General features: G+C 36.2%; 1 protein-coding gene across 12 annotated transcripts in view; it reads right to left on the minus strand.

Moving 5' to 3' along the window:
* Positions 1-16,814, minus strand: part of LOC123865645 (dystonin) — a 168,551-nt gene that overhangs the window by 51,357 nt on the left and 100,380 nt on the right. For 11 of the 12 annotated variants that reach the window (XM_045906821.1, XM_045906816.1, XM_045906814.1 and 8 more), the window contains 8 exons: positions 5,718-16,710; positions 3,401-3,547; positions 3,203-3,307; positions 2,541-2,659; positions 2,251-2,449; positions 1,585-1,812; positions 1,014-1,151; positions 435-658 (listed from right to left, as the gene is read on the minus strand). In XM_045906821.1, the coding sequence (XP_045762777.1) occupies positions 435-658; positions 1,014-1,151; positions 1,585-1,812; positions 2,251-2,449; positions 2,541-2,659; positions 3,203-3,307; positions 3,401-3,547; positions 5,718-16,710 (12,153 nt within the window). The remainder of the gene's footprint in view (positions 1-434; positions 659-1,013; positions 1,152-1,584; positions 1,813-2,250; positions 2,450-2,540; positions 2,660-3,202; positions 3,308-3,400; positions 3,548-5,717; positions 16,711-16,814) is intronic. The other variant, XM_045906823.1, reaches the window with a different exon arrangement.

Below are 16,814 nucleotides of genomic sequence, written 5' to 3' on the forward strand. Positions count from 1 at the left end.
CAAGCCTATTAAAAGTCTTGGCTCTCCATTCCACTTGGCATTGCAAATAAAAGTTTCTGTAAAATTTCTTGTTGCAACTGTGTTTTTTTTTGTCAATAGTGAGACATTGACGTTGTCGCTAATTCTCTTGAACAATAAATTTAATTATACCTGTGGAAAAGGATAGCACGAGATTTTAACTTATCAGTTTATAGATTGTGCACAACAGAATTAGATGCATTGTAGCTAATTTTGTAGTACACAATCTCTGAACTAAATTGACCGGCCTAAATGTATTGCTATCCCTTTCATCTGCCTGCACTAGATTTTATTTCAGGATTTTTGAAAATTCCATTTCCTAACCGATTTTCAAAAATTCCGTTCTATCGAAGTGAAGGCGGGACAGCTGGTTTATAAAAAAATGTTTACTTTCTTTTTTAAAGGGCGGAACTCACTTGAAATTATTCTCCACGCCGGTCAACCACTGCGCCTGCGTCTCAGCGGCGTCTTGCAGCCCCTGGCACTGCAGTAGCGCGGCCTCGAGCTCGGAGCAGCGCGAGCCCACTGCGTCGCTCAGTTCGTTGTACCTCCCCGTTATTTCTATCACAGGTACTTCCAGTTGTCTTATTTCAGAAGGTGTGAGGTTGCTTTCTAGAGATTTCACGAGTTGGTCGCATGCCTAAAAAAATATTTGAGTATTATTTTCAGTTACTTGAACAATACTGTTACGCCATCGTCCTTCGAAGTTCGAATCAATGCAGGTTTTGGCCAAGGCACACCCCCACAGTCTATACAAGTGAATTTATTTACTTAATTACTACTACTGGAGCACCTGCCTGTCCGCACATGCAAATTGTGTGTGAATTTATTGTATCGACGGGAGTGGGACAAGGATAATGCTATACGTAAGCAACAACAACGTAGTATGTAATAATTCTGTGACGCAATCTGTGCTTTTGATAGATATATTCACGTCCACTTTTAGGCGATTTACTCCCAGCAAACATAGGTACAACTAGTGGAATAAAACTCACGTCCTTGGCGTTGTCCACGAGTCGCCCCTGCGCTTGTATCTCGGTGTGCAGCGCCTTGGCCCGCGACAGCTGCGCGTCCACCGCGCGCGGCTCGCCGCCCACCGCCTCCGTCAGCACCGCACGCACTTGAGGCTCCACCTGATCGACACATAAATGGATTTTAATAAGAGATGGCTTTAGCTCAAAAATTTTGAATGAGGAAATTGCGAAAAAACCAAGACAGCGATTGTGACTAATTCTAGTTACTTACAAAATATATTATCATAAATCCAGCCATACTAATATTATAAATGCAAAAGTGTGTCTTTGCGTGAATTTGCGCGTTTTTCACTGTCCATCTGTGCAACTGATTTCATTAAAACTTGGTACAGAAATATCTTTTCATCCCGGAAAAGGACTGCTACTTTTTATCCCGAAAAAACATAGAGTTCCCACGGGATTTTTAAAAACTAAATCTATGCCGACGAAGTAACGCACATTATCTAGGACATGTAAATTATAAATCCATACGCTTTAGAAGAAGTAGGTTAACAATGATAAGACGTAGATGAATTGGTAACAATCAACTCACCGTCTGCATCCACCTCTGAGCCCGTTGTACTGCGTCCCTGTATCTCGCGGAGCCATCACTCGCCGTCCTGAGTCTGTCCAGCAGTCGCTGCGCTCTGTTGGCCAAGTCTGAGTGTCTCCTCCTGGCCAACGCCGCGTGCTCTCTTACCACGCTGTCCACTGGGACAGGCACGTGTGACAATCGCGCAGGTAGCGTGGTACGGTAGTCATTGAGGAGTGCTAGGAATTCCTAAAAAATCGTAGCAATGTTAGCAACGGAAACTTTAATTTAAAAACTAAAACCAAGCGCAATCTGGCTACTTTAAATCTCATTAATTTTTCGAGCTTCTGGTGGTATGCGCTGTTTTTTTATCTAGGTGGTGCCGGACTCGATTCCAAGCTGGTTCAATTTGGAAATTTATGATTTCTAACTGAACCAGACTTTGGTTTCTAGCCGCGGCTATGACCACCCTACCGGCAAATACCAAGAAAATTAAAAACAAAAAGTGGCAACTTTTTAAATAATACTTAAAGTAGATATAAATGAATTAGGGGAATTGGTGGCATGCTTCAATCTTAGATTTGATCATCACATACATAAGGTGAGAATTCAGCTAAGCACAAAATTATTATCAAAAACTAAAAAAAAAAACTCCTCGTTTGTTTTAAATACGTAATTAATTCTTACCTTGCTCTCATCGACGAACTTCTGAGCGGACATAGTAATGAATCTAAGGTCGGCTTGATGCGCAATCACATCTGATACAAATTCGCGCACGTCTTCACTTTGGCCGCTCAAATTGTCTAATTTGGACAAAGCCACTTCCTTATCTTCGAGCGTGCGGTATGCGCTTTCCATCCAAGAGTTGAACGTATTTAGTTCATTACTGTCAAAAAAATTAAAATACAATGACAGATTTTATCCCAAGTTAACATAATAATAAATTATACATTAAACATTAGTAATGACACACTTACGTAAATTTGGCGAGTTCATCTCTTGCTGCGATAAGACGCCGGAGCATCCTATCACATTTATCGGAACATTTGTCACAGCGTTGTTTAAGCTGTCTTACTCCACGTTCTAGAGCCGCAACCTACGATAAATCAACAAAATAATAGTTATTATCAGAGGTACAAGTTATGACTGCGAATACGCGTAACGCCCCCCAGCATGGTAGAACAAAGAGGGCGGCAAAAAGTGACTGGATGAGGAAGGCTGAGGACTTTTTTTATAAATATAAACAGCGAGTAGACTTTTTACTTTTTCTAAGCATAGCAACATCTGGTTTAATGACATATAATACTATTGTTGTTGGTCATAAATTGTATTGTGATGGGAAGTTTTTACGCTAAGTCCTGAATACTGTGAATAATTTTACTTCAATCTTTTTCCCTGCAACAAAATAATATGTTACCAAGATTTTATGGTTTGGATTTTATTAAGATATATGAGTTTAGATAAAGTAGTGTATGAAACTCTACTTAATTAGATGTTAAAACTCTCGTGTGATACTATTAAAAAACCCACACTCATGTTTTAATACCCACCCATTACGCAACCGTTTCATAAACTACTATAAATATATTATATATTTTACGTATTTATAGTTCTTTTATAACCAAAGTATCCAACAAACCTCATGTGGCGCTAGAACATCGCCGCCGGAAACAAGAAGCTGTTTCGCTTGATCCGCGCACGCGGACACTTGGCGTTGGTGACTTTCAAGGTCATCCTTGATGAGCTGCAAAATAAATTTCAATGTATACACAAATGTGTGTGTGACAAAAGATTTAGATTTATTCCTGAGAATGATTTATATATACATATATGTTACCTTGAGTATGTTGATCTGATTGCGGAGTTCATCCATGTCCTCTTTCACACCTTCCTGATTGGCCAATCGTTCTTCGACAACAGCGATCCATTCCAATAATTTCGAAAGAGTCTCATCGCAAAGCCTGTATTTCTCTTCAACTGCTTGCTATACATCAAAATAAATAGGTCAGTTTATAATCTTTTTGAGTAGAGCGATATTCAGAATATACAAGCTCTTTTAAGAGCGGCACAGGTGCTTTTTTTTCTAAACTACGTCGAAATGTTTTTACATACATCTATCTAAATTGCAGTGCAATCAGTCACTGTGACTATAACTACTGATGTGAATTTACAGTGCTATTTATTTACAGTGAAGTAATACCAGGCAACACCACACGCACTGAACAATAATTTTGATCCATTGAAACGAACAAACGAAAGAGTAAACGACTCAGCTAAGTTGCCAAGTGATTTACTTAGATACCTGAAATGTAAGCTTAATCTACCAGCAGACGACTATGCATTGAAGCGAACAATTTCCCTAGAAATGCAAAAGACACTGATAACACAATAGAGGCCAATTTACAAGAGCGTGAAAATGACAAGACACAACCAGTCCAATAGTTGCGTGAAACACAGAACTAGGTGCAAAAAGCATTGCATGCAAGCAGTGGAACATTCACAAATGTCAAAGACTGAATGTGCAATATGTTTTTGACATTTGCTTGATGAACATTATATAACTGAGAAATGGTATCAACATTTTCAGAAAATGTTATTATTAATTTTTAATTCATAAGTTAATTGTTAAAAAGTAAAATACATTATTATACCTTACGGGGAAATCTGAAACTTTAAAAATAAAAGATTTTTGTGACGTAAACGAGATTATAGTACAGATCATAGAAAATGTACACGATAAGGCGGAAATAGTTTGATTTGGACGAATTTACATTTATTACATTAACTATGAGATCCTATTTCATTCATACAACCCCCTTTAAGATTATAAAAATGTAAAAAAAAATCTTTCAAATGAAATAAGTTCTCACAAAAATAGAGCACCTATAATTAAGACTATAATGAATTTGAATACTACCTTTGGTGTTTGTGTTTGTAGAAAATGTTTTACCATTTGATATTGTGAATGTTTGCGTCGCGAGTACCGCCTTATTATCGGAATTGTAATAGTTTAAATATATAATTCATGCATTCCGAAAATTTTGAGCACGTTCCCATGGTATGAGTATATCGGAACACATAAGGTAAAAGAGGTAATGTCAAGTAAATCGAATTTCAAAGACATTATAAAACCAGCAGTCATAATTCGCTGTTTCCATTTTATGAGGAAGCAAGTATAGGAAAGCGGGAGTTCGATGACAAAAAGTCAAGACAAAAGTTATGTCCATTTCGACCTCCCTGATATAACTCTTAGCACAAAGTGAATATGGGGGTTAGGTAATTGGCGATACGGTGATGGTTCTTAAAATCGTCGTTAATATGATCCCTCAAAGGCAAGCATTCACGATTTAGCTCAAAAGGGCTCTTTAGCATCGCAGGCAACGGCTGGAAATAAAAAACAACATACATCGAGCCTTATTACAAAGTGGATAAGCACATCATCATTTGTTTCACTGATCTTGACAGCTTTCTTTAATGTTATTAACATTTTGAAAACCTTTTTAAGAAAACTAAAAGATGTTTTAGATGTTTTGATAAAAATATGGATAATGTTAAATATCACATTTACAATCTTTGATGACAAGTAGGTACTTAACAATATAATTATAATAATGAAGCGAAAAGTTGGAAAACTGTCAATTATCGAGCAAAAGAAAATCTATAGTTAAGCGTCTATAAACAACACAGGACAAATCGAAAAAAAAATGACTACTGCATTGTCATAAAACTATTAGCGTATTTGTTTTGTTCCCACATTTACTGAAAAAATAAAATGGGACGACTAAAAAGTTGTGATAAGTAATATTATTTCTACTGTTTCACTTTTTAATGTAATTTCGACCCTTATTCTTTGTGCTGAACTACTTTGAAATTGATGGCAAAAATATTGATCAAAATGAATTGTTGACTAAGTTATAGGTACATACGTAATTAAAATATGTTTTAGAATTTTAAAAAACATTTGAGATAAACTTTAGCCTATAACTCAGTCATTGACTAAGTCATGGGGGTGTTCTCGTGCCATGCCAATGTTTAAGCCAAACGCTTAAGTAAAATAGATCACCGTCTAAGAGTGGAAATAGTATAATAGGAAGTTGTAAAGCAATACCTTTGCTTGATCGAAGCAAAAAATATATAAAATAAACGTAACTCACCCTCGTTTCTGCTGGCAGCAAATATCCCTTTTTAAGAGCTTTGACTAAATCAAGACTAATCCCTTTCTGCGGATCAATAACGAGTCTCCCTTCAACGGGGTTGACGAGCTGTTGTTCTATTGCTTGCACCAATGGCCATATCTTGCCAGTTTCTGGTTCCTTTACTACAGTACTAGACGGATCAACTATACCCTGTTGGATCGCTTCACCTAACGTTAATCTTTTCCGATCGATGACGCTGGTAGTTATGAAAGGATCGTTTAATGCACCCGTAGTTGGGTTATAAATTCCGAAGTTCAAAGTTTCAATTAGGGTAAAACTTTTCTTTGGTGTCGTAAGCAATCCACTCTCTATTGCAGCGCTAAGAGTATTTAGCTTGGAGGTATCCGTGTCTAGAATGTTACCCTTTTCAGCGTCCATCAAGCCTTTGCGGAAAGCCTCGGGAAGCTTTACTAGCTTCTTTTTGAGATTATCTTTAATAAGCGCTGTGTCCGGGTCTATATAGCCTAAAGAAGCTGCATCTTTAATAGTTAGTACTTCGTTGGATTCTGGATCAGTAAACCGGGCAGTGCTTATGTTAAGATGACCGTTTTCAATAGCTTGCTCAAAAGTTAAGGGTTCCCGAATATAAACGATTAGACCATTTTCGAAGTTGAAACAGAGCATTCGTGAATTACCGCTTTGAGTGTCAAATAATCCCTTAGCGTTATTGTCAATAATACCTTCGGTTCGAGCTAATTTTAATGCCACATACTTATTTTTATGGGGATCTTTAATTAGAGCAGTATCTGGATTAATGAACTCATATTTTATCGCTTCATCTAAAGTGAACTCTCGTAACACTGGTTCTCTAGCTGTGGATATATCTGAAACATATCGTCTAGTGATCTTTTGTAATGTAAGGGGTTGCACGACGGTTACTAACAAACCTTTATCAAATGCTATATCCAAACTATATGTTTTCTTTGCTTTGGTATCTAATACCCTACCTTTAGTAACATCAACATCACCTTCTTGTATTGCATTTAGCAGTGGTTTGAATTTACCAGTGGAATTATCTTTGACGATCGTAAGCTCTGGATTAATAAGATTAGATTCGATCGCTTTTTTTATATCCACATATTCATTAGTGCTAGGATCTACTATTTTACCATTATCAGCTCTGAAAAGACCGTTCCTTATTATTTCTTCTACACTAAGATTTCTCTTTGAAGTTACTATCAATCCGCGGCTCTTTGCGTCAAATAAATTAATTTGATTTCCATTAGGTAGCACGTACACACTTTCATTCTCGTCAATAATGCCTGTTTCTATAGCTTCCTTTAATTTAATATATTTACTAGATGGAATGTTTTTCACAATTGATGTCTCTGGATTAACAAAGTCTTCAGCAATAGAAGTCTTAAGTGAAACTTTCCTTTCTGAGACTGGATGTATAAACATGAGTTCAGTAATATCATACATGTTCATAGACAAAGTCTCATACAGTGAGAAGCCAGCACTTTCGATGTCCACAATAAGACCTAAACTCATAGCCTCAGACAGAGATACTTTAATATCCGAACCGGGTTCACTAAATTTGCCATTTCTTTTATCAATAATTTCACTTCGACAGCATTCTGTCAATGTTAATGGTTTTTCCGATTTTTTATCAAAATAACAAAGGTATTTAGGACTTATAATAGACCGCCTAATAGCTTCGTGCAAAGTGATTTTACGTGTAGTTACCGGATCAATAAATTTACCAGTGGCATCGTCATAGAGGCCTTGGTGAAGCGCCCTTTGTAAACTAATGGGCGCTTTACTATCTACGAGCAAACCTATTTCAAAAGCTTTAGCAAGGTTTATTTCTTCATTATCACTGTTTATATTTTTTATTTTCCCTGATTTATCATCAATGACACCAGTTTCTATAGATTCTGATAGAGTAATATTATCCCATTTACCTAACCTATTATCACGAATATGTACAGAATGAGGGTCGATTAAATTCTTTTTGATAGCATCAGCAAGAGTATATTTTTTTCCACTTTGTGGGTCCATGAAAAGTCCAGTAATTTCATTATATACTCCTTTTTCAATTGCTTCCATGAGTGATAGAGGTTTGCGGACTTCTACTAATATGCCCCGCTCAAACGCTTCCCGAAAATCTATCCGTTCGTCTCCTAATAAAATAGTACCGGTTCTACCATTAACAATACCTTTGTCAACCGCAAATTCAAATGGAATAACTTTACCTCCAATATGTACTAACGTAGATTGCGGATCTAGTAAACGTTTTCTGATGGCTCTATCAGTCGGCATTTTATCTTTATTTTGAGGATTTGAGAACTTGCCGGTTTTTGGATCGTAGAATCCTTTAAAAACAGCTTCCGGTAAACTAAGTTTCCGTTTAGCTGGTAGTATAAGGCCACGCTCTGAAGCATCTGTAAGTGAAATTTTGTCACCTTGAACAGGATCTTTTACTTTTCCTTCTTTCGAATCTATAATACCTACTTTAATTGCGTCAGCGAGAGAAATCATTTCACCAGAGTCGGAATTCCTAACTGTCAATACTTCTGAATTGATATTTCCAACCTTAATGGCATCATGCAATGTCATAGTAGTATTATTTATTGTTAATAAGCCAGTTTCAGGATCATAAAACCCTTGAACTAAACCTTCTTGTAATGACCAAGGCTTTATATCACTAAGCAAATAACCCTTTTCACACGCATCTTTAAGGTTAACTGAAGGTGATGTAATTATACCGCGATCTAAATCTATTAAGCCAGACTTAACTGCTTGTTCAAAGGAAACAACTGTCTCAGACTTATCATCTTTTATTTTAATATCTTTTGGATCAATCAACTTATCTTCTATAGCTTTACGTACGGAAATAGTTTCACCAGTTCTGGGATTTAAAATTTGACATGAATCTGGTGAATAGTAACCAAGCTCAATAATATCATACAATGAGAATGAAACTGTTTTAGTAGCGATAAGGCCTTTCTTTAATGCATCATCTAATGGAATGTCTCTACCAGTCTTCTTGTCTTTCAACTTACCCGTATCAGGGTTAATTAGTTTTGTATTGAGAGCTTCGTGTAAAGGTACGAATTTTTCTAATGCCGTATCTTTTATTTCAGATATGGTTGGATGTACAATATTTCTTTCTACAGCATCATTAATAGCTAATAATTGTTCAGTAACACTATCTTTTATTTTACCAGATATTGGTTCGTACATATCTTGAGTAATGATGGCTTCTATAGATATCGGTCTACGCGCAATAGTAATGATGCCTCGTCTTATAGCCACCGTAATTTCAATAACTTCCTGAGTTTCAATTATGACAATCAATCCCTCGCGTATTTCTATGATCCCACGTTCGATAGCATCAGTTAAGGTAACTGCTTCACTACACCCGGGAATTTTTATAAGTAACGATTCTTGATCAATGAGACCTTTCTGAACTGCTTCGCCTATAGGGACTAGCTCACCTGTATTTTCATCTTTAACTTCACCAGTTTTTGGATTATACAAGCCTTTTTCAAACGCAGATTCAACTGATATCTGTTCCGGAATAAAAGTGTCTTCGGGCGTTTCCACTATCCACCCGATTTGTACACATTCCAAAAATGATACACGTTTGCCTGTTTTGGGATTAACCATGTGACCAGTAACTTTATCAATAATAGGACGCGATATGGCTTCATCGAAGGATATATACTTATCAGATTTGCAACTCAAATCTTTCACTAGAATAGAGGATGGATCAAAAACTTTGAGCCCATACACCAGTTCTTCGAAAGAAATTTTTGCACCAGTTTTAGGATTAATAAATATCTGCCTTTCAATATCATACACTCCCATTTCAGACAGTTCTTCTGGAGTAAGTTTTTGAGAAATTGACAAACAATATCTAGGTTTAATTTCTTTTACAACCACACAGTTCTTAGATACTACATCGACAGTGGCAAATCTACTGATTTGTTCTTGTTCCAAAGAATCTTGAACTGTCAGGGGAGATTCGACACCATTAATTAAAATTCGGCAAATTTTTGGCTCAATAATACCTTGTGCCATAGCGTCAATTAAAAGTACATTTTCATAAAGAGCTTTAAGGGGTTCTGATTTCACTTTAGTGACATTTTGTTCGGTAATTTCATCAATTACTCGCAATGGCTGCTTTTCAGCATCGATTAACAATGCTGATATAGTTTTTCCATCATTTGCTACTGTTTGTATGTTGCTTGTGTCAAATACCGTATGTTCGACAGGCTTTAGAGCTACAGCGACGTCAACAACTTTGGGATGTGAAATATTTTCCGGATACTTTGCTCCTTGCGATACTTCTTGAGGTTGTATAACTTTTTCATGTTTGATTATTTTTGGCACTATTTCTTTTGTTCGAAGTGTTTGAGTTTCAAACTTGTTATCAATAGCAGGTTCGGATGAAACTGATTTTTTTACTAGGTCGACTAATTTTGACGCTGCGAAAATTGGAGCACCTACGATTGCAACTAAGCCTAATTTAGCAGCATCAGCAAAACTTATTTTATTACCAGTATTATCTTCAATTTCCAAAGTATTTTTGTTAACAATTCCTTCATTTATAGCCTCTTCTAATGTAAATTGCTTTCCTGATTTTGGATCTTTAATAGTTACTAATTCAGGCGTGATTGTCCCTTTGTTAAAATCTCTTAGAATATCATCACCTTCATTAATTAGTTCTATTGCACTTTCTGGAGCTTCCGATTTAGTGCATTCTGCTTGTTCTGTTACCTGTAGATTTTCTTCGTCAGTTTTCAGTCCTTTACTAGCACTTGTAACGTCGATATTTTCAGTTTTATTACGACTTTTTGGAATTTTGTTCAGTTCTTCTAATTTTTTAGTCATGTTTTCTGCAGGTAAATCTACATATTCTTCTATTTTTGTATTAGCTTTGTCTACTTGATCTGGATATTGTACTGTATAAGGATGTTCACTTTGTTCGTGAGTTTCGAAAACGTCCGCAACGTTATAACTTGTAGAAGTGTTTTGCGTGACTTCAATTGTTGTTACTTTAGAGGCCTTAGTTGAAACAATTGTACTTGTATGTTCCGTAATATATTCAGTAGGTTCTGTTTTAGAAACTGTAGTTTTTACTATCGTTGTGATTTCCTTTCCATCTGGGGTAATTTGATGGAATTCTTTGACATCTGGTGCTGTCTCATGGATTTTTACTTGATTCGAACTAACTTGAATTGGCTCTTTCTCTTTTATTGTAGTTTTTATAACAGAAGCTTTTTCTTCTGGCTTTTTGATATTTATATTACTATCGGTTTTCAATGCAATTGTTGCTGTATCAACGGTTTCTGGTAAATTAGCAACTGTGGAAGAATTTTCGGGAACCCTCGTTTCATCTGTATTTATCGGTTTGTTTTGGTCTTCACTGTCACGTTTTAATTGTAAAGAAGATATTTCAGATTTTGTGGTAGGTTTTACCAAATCATTTTTATTTATTATTCCAATATTTTCCGATGTCTTAGATATTTTATTTACAAAGTCAACTTCTTTCTTATCGTCTATAATATTCGATATAGGTTTCACGGCGGATTTGTTAATGTTCGTCGATTCACTTGTATCAGATTGAATAGTTTTTGACGGGAATAGTAAAGGTTTGACGTTATGACCACTTTGTGAAATTTTAACAGAATCAGTGTCGGTAATTTTCGTCTTCGTGATTTCTTGATATTTCGGTTTACTTTCACCTGAAATAGGTATCTCTTTTACCTGTTTTATACCTTCCATTTTGTTACCAATACTATCACTTTTTTGAGGTTTTTCATGTGATTGAGATGCTTCCTCGTTTTGCTTAGATATCATCATTTTATTTGTTACATTTTTAGCACCTTCAACTATTGCCATGCCAGCTAAAACAGGTGCTGCAACAATTGCTACTAAACCAATTTTAGCCGCCTTTTTAATATCAAATGCCTTTCCTGTACTAGCTTCTTTAATTTTTCCAGATTTACTATCAATGGATCCATCTTTTAAAGCTTCTTTTAATGTGACGGGTTTACCAGTCTGCAAGTTATAAATCACTGAATTGGAATCAATTACATTTCTTTCCAGCGCCTCTTTAAATGTCATCACTTTGTTGGGTGATTTTGGATCTCTAAATTTCTGAGTCTTTTCATCAAAAAGTAATTCAAACGCTTCATTCAGATCAAGCATTTCGATATCTTTAATTTTATCTCGAGGAGCTTTGGTTTCACCTGTAGAGACTTCGGTGCTTATAAGACCACTGTTAACAGCTTCAGTAATTGTTAACATTTCTCCTGTGCTAGGATGAGTGAAGGTACCTCGCTCGATATCAATATAACCCAAATTTAACGCATCTTCAAAACTGATATTTGTATCACTTGTAATGAATTGCTCTTTTCTAGTATGTTCATCTCGAATAATACCTTTTTGTCTTGCTTCTTCAATGGAAATTATTTCACCGGTTTTTGTATTTTGTAATTCGTTTGCATTTACCAGGACATACTCTGCTAAGAGTTCTACCATTTTAGTAGTAATGGTGTGTTGCGATGTGAAAGTTTCCGTGATAGTAGTAACCATTCCCTCTATTTCAGATATCTCGTTGGGTTTTATTGCAACTAAACCTTGTTCTATAGCTGTTTCAACAGGAATCGTTTCCTTCGTTTTTGGGTCAGTAAATGTTCCTTGTCGGAGATCAACTATGCCATCTTTTACTGCTTTCTCTATTGGTGTGGTGGAAGAAGATTGGGGAAAAGGTATGTTCATTATCACACCTCTATCTATAGCTTCACCTAAAGGAATAACTTCTCCTGTAAGAGGATGTGTTATGTTACCTGTTTTTGGATCAATTATATTTTGTTTTACAGCCACCGCTAGTGTCATGCCAGCCGGGGGTATATTCTCAATAAAAGTAGGAGATTTTTTATCTTGAAATATCTGTGCGTTTGCAGCGGAAATCAAATCAAGTGTACCATTACTTGTTTTAACGATGTTTTTCTCACTATCTATGATGTTTCTTGCCATAGCATCGGAAAGGGTTATGTTTTGTCCAGGTGCCACAGCAATGGTTGATAAGGGATCAACAATATCACAGATAATAGCTTCTCTTAGAGATAAATGACTCCCCGTTTCAGGATGGATTATTTTTCCAGTGGTCGGATGTAACAAACCTTGTTCTAACACTTCAGAAATTGTTAGACTTCTAGCAACCGGTATTAATACTTCGTTTTGACCATCACCATCTAATATGCCTCGTTTGAGAGCTTCTTTAATAGAAATAACATCTCCATGTACTGGATCTATGATTTCACCCTCATTTTCATCGACAAAACCTAACTCGATAGCTTTTTCCAAATTTATAGGTGATCCTTTTTCATCTTTATAAGATTTAATGGTTTCAAGAATATTAGCTGTGTCCTTGTCAATTAAACCCATTTCTAAAGCCTCTCTGGACATAACAACACGTTTTCGAAGCTTTTGCAAGACTATAGGTTTAGTTTCAATTGAAGAAGAGTCTGTTTTACGATCTGTAACACGTCTAATATATTTTGATTTTTCAAGAATTTGACTTTTAGGAAGTTTAACAACATCTAAAGAAGGTTCTTTTTTACCCAAGGGAGTAACATTGTTTGTCATTTTTCTGTTGTCAGCCGAAAGACTGTTTTGTATAGATTCAACAGTTATAAAACCTTCAGAGACTGCCGCACCAACTGATATGGGTTTAGTAGAAACTTGTGAAACAGTCACCTTACTAGAACCAGGTTTAATCAGTTTATGTTCTTGTTGAATAACATTAGATTCGGGTATGTTTTCAACAGACTCTTTATATTGTTTGTAAGAAATAGAGTCAATAAGGCCCTTCTTATTTGCTTCATCTATTGACAAATTTTTCCCCGATACAGGATCTAAAACGCTCGTGGCTCTTATATCAGTCGTTGTTTGTGGTGCCAATAATGTATTCGTTTCTATTTCTGTAGTCTTATCTGTAATACTATCTTCATAATTTTTATACGTTACTGGATCAACAAGTCCCCTTTCATATGCCACTTCCATAGGTAGCTCTTCACCAGTGTTTGGATCAACAACCATTGTATTTCTTACTACCTGAATAACTTTCGAGGCTGCTACTAAAGGTGCTCCAATTACTGCTATGAGGCCTACCTTGGCAGCATCTGCAAGGCTAATTCTTTTTCCAGACTGATCTTTATATTCACCAGTTTTTTTATCTACAATACCTTTCTGTAATGCCTGCTTGTACGAAATTGGTTTTCCAGTCGTAGGTTCAATTACGTGAACAGTATTATTTGGAACTACACCTCGATTTACAGCTTCAATGATATTCTCAGAAATGCCAGATGTAGTGGATATAACTAATGCTGTAGCTGGATCGTAAATAACACCGGGAGCTACTTGGACAGGTTCTAATAAAGATTGTTCCTCGGACTCTTCAACAAACGTATGTTGTACTTCTGAAATTTCCATTTGATCGGGCATCCCTTCAACTGACGTGATAGTAATCACTTTCTGGCTAGATATATTTGTCGAAAGAATAACGAAGGTAACAAATTTTCGTTCAATAGCCTCTTTCATAGTTAATATATCAGTTATATATTTATAATGACCAGTACTATCTATAAGGTGTAAATCTAAAGCTTTATGTAAAGGCATTTGTTTTTTAGATTTTGTATCTAGAACTGAAGCTGATTCAGAATTAATAATATTAAGCTTAACGGCTTCTTGAAGATCAAGGACTCTATCAGTACCTGGAATAATAAACATGCCGGTTTCCGGATCAAACAGATTTTGTTGTATAGACTCTTTTAAAGTCCATCCTCCTCGTGGTAATTCTATAGTGTTTTTCTTTATGGTGTGGGACGTTACAGACGGGTCTGAAGTGACCGATGTTAATGTTACAGTTCTAATCTGTCGAGTTACTTCTTCTCGCGGTTGAACTGATTCTCTAATTGTATAGTCAGGACTTTTATCAGTCTCGGGTCTGTTATCATGTTGTAGTTTACTTTCAGGACTAGAAGGCATATCTTTAATAAAAGATTTTTTCGTGATCTTCAATTCTACTACTTGACCGGGGACCAAATCTTTTTTCGTAACACGATCTGAAAGCCGAACGATTCGTGGTTCATTTTGGTCAACACCTAGCAATCCTTCGTCTAAGGCTTGTTGAATGGGGAACACAATACCCGTTGTTGGATCCGTAAAAGTTTGTGTCGTCTCATCTATTAGCCCACGTCGTATAGCTTCAGCAAATGTAACGATAGTTTCAGACTTCCGCGTAGTATTTGTATTTGTCACGGTTACGTACCTTTTCACAGTTTTGGTTACAGTTTGGAGAGTAAGAGTAATATTTAATAATGAATTTAATAATGCAGCACCTTCGGGAGTAATAATGTTCATTTCAACGGCTTTATTAAATGGTATTGGTTTTTTAGTCGCAGGATCAAGGAGATAGCCTGTTTTAGGCTCAAGAATATTTTTGAACACTGCGTCTAAAACAGTCAACTCTTTATCATTCTCAAAAACACCTATCTTTCGATTAAACATTTCTAAAACTTCAGGACGAACAATTGATACTTTAGGACAGTCTTCTAAAAATACAAAGTCACCGCTTTCGGATTTTAAGAAAGTTTCACCTTTCACGTATTTTAAGTTACCTTTACTTAACGCTGTGTTAAAGGAAACAAATTCACCGGTTTTTGGATCTCTAAAACCATCAATATCGAAAATTGATCTTTGAGACACAGACGTTATGAGACCTCGATCTACTGCTTCAGGTATGGTGCAAATTTCTCCTGTTAAATTATCACGGAACTTATTATCGGGAAGAATTATTCTAGAGCCTAAAGCTTCTGATAATGTGAGCAACTGTCCGGTGGTTGTATCGGTAACGCATTTTATATTATCACTATCAAGCACGCCAATAGATATTGCTTCTAAAATATTCAAAGGTGTCCTATTTGTTGGTGACAAAATTTTACAATCATTAGTCATTAAATTATTATCACAAACATCTTTGAGTGTCATTGGTTTACAAATAAAACGTTTACTGGCAGCCTCCTTAAACGACATTTTTTCCTTAGTTATATTGTGAACATATTTTGAATGTTTAGTATTAATTATGTTCTTTTCTATGGCGTCAGCGAGTGTTATTTTAGTATCATTTTTGGGATCTACTATCTCTCGTATGTTTGGATTAATTAATTCGTTTTTTATAGCAACTTCTAATTGGAACCTATCACCCGAGTTTCTATCCAGGATCCAACCATTATTATCTACTAGATCTTGAGTAATTGCATCCGATAAAGACAAAGCGCTTGATTTTATTTTGATAATCTCATTGTAAATAAGGTATCCCCGTTGGTAGGCTTCCGCAATAGTTATGTAGCTTCCATTAGAGAGCCTGTAGAGACCTCTCTGTAAATCGACCTGACCGCGATTTAACGCGTCCGATATACTCATTCCTTGGCCGGGCCTTTCACCCTCATCAGTCACCTTGATTCTCTTTTCCGCCGGATCAATCAATCCTTGCTCCGCGTCGTAGAGTTCTCTTTGAATTGCTTCCAGTAAAGTGACTTCGTTTCCATCTTCTGTCATTCCGCAAGGTCCTGTCAATCTGGCAGCTAACTTGGGGTCTATTAAACCTTCTTTGGCCGCTTGTTCTATCGTCATGGTTTGTCTTGTATTAGGAGAGGATAATAATCTACCCGTTCGTACGTCCAATATTCTCATGCTGATTGCTTGGCCAACAGTCAATATTTCCCTCGTTTCGGGATGAACTATACCTCTGGACTCTATAATATTTGGACCTTCGTACATTTTATGAACACGTTTGAGATTTCTTATATCTGGTCTGTCGTCGTCGCCGATAATTGTTTTTGTTGTGTAGTTCGGAGAGTTCAATTTGCCGTTAGTCATTGATTTGATAGGTGCATGGCCATCGAGCTCTGTTGAGTGTGACGTCCGGACGTACCTGTATTGATTTATCAAATAAAATAAAATTTCTATATATGATATCAATCATACACTTAAGCAGCTTATTGTCTTAGTTATTATTTTAACATCAGAATGACTAAA

This window comes from Maniola jurtina, chromosome 5, assembly GCF_905333055.1.
Source record: "Maniola jurtina chromosome 5, ilManJurt1.1, whole genome shotgun sequence".
NCBI classification, from domain to species: domain Eukaryota; kingdom Metazoa; phylum Arthropoda; class Insecta; order Lepidoptera; family Nymphalidae; genus Maniola; species Maniola jurtina.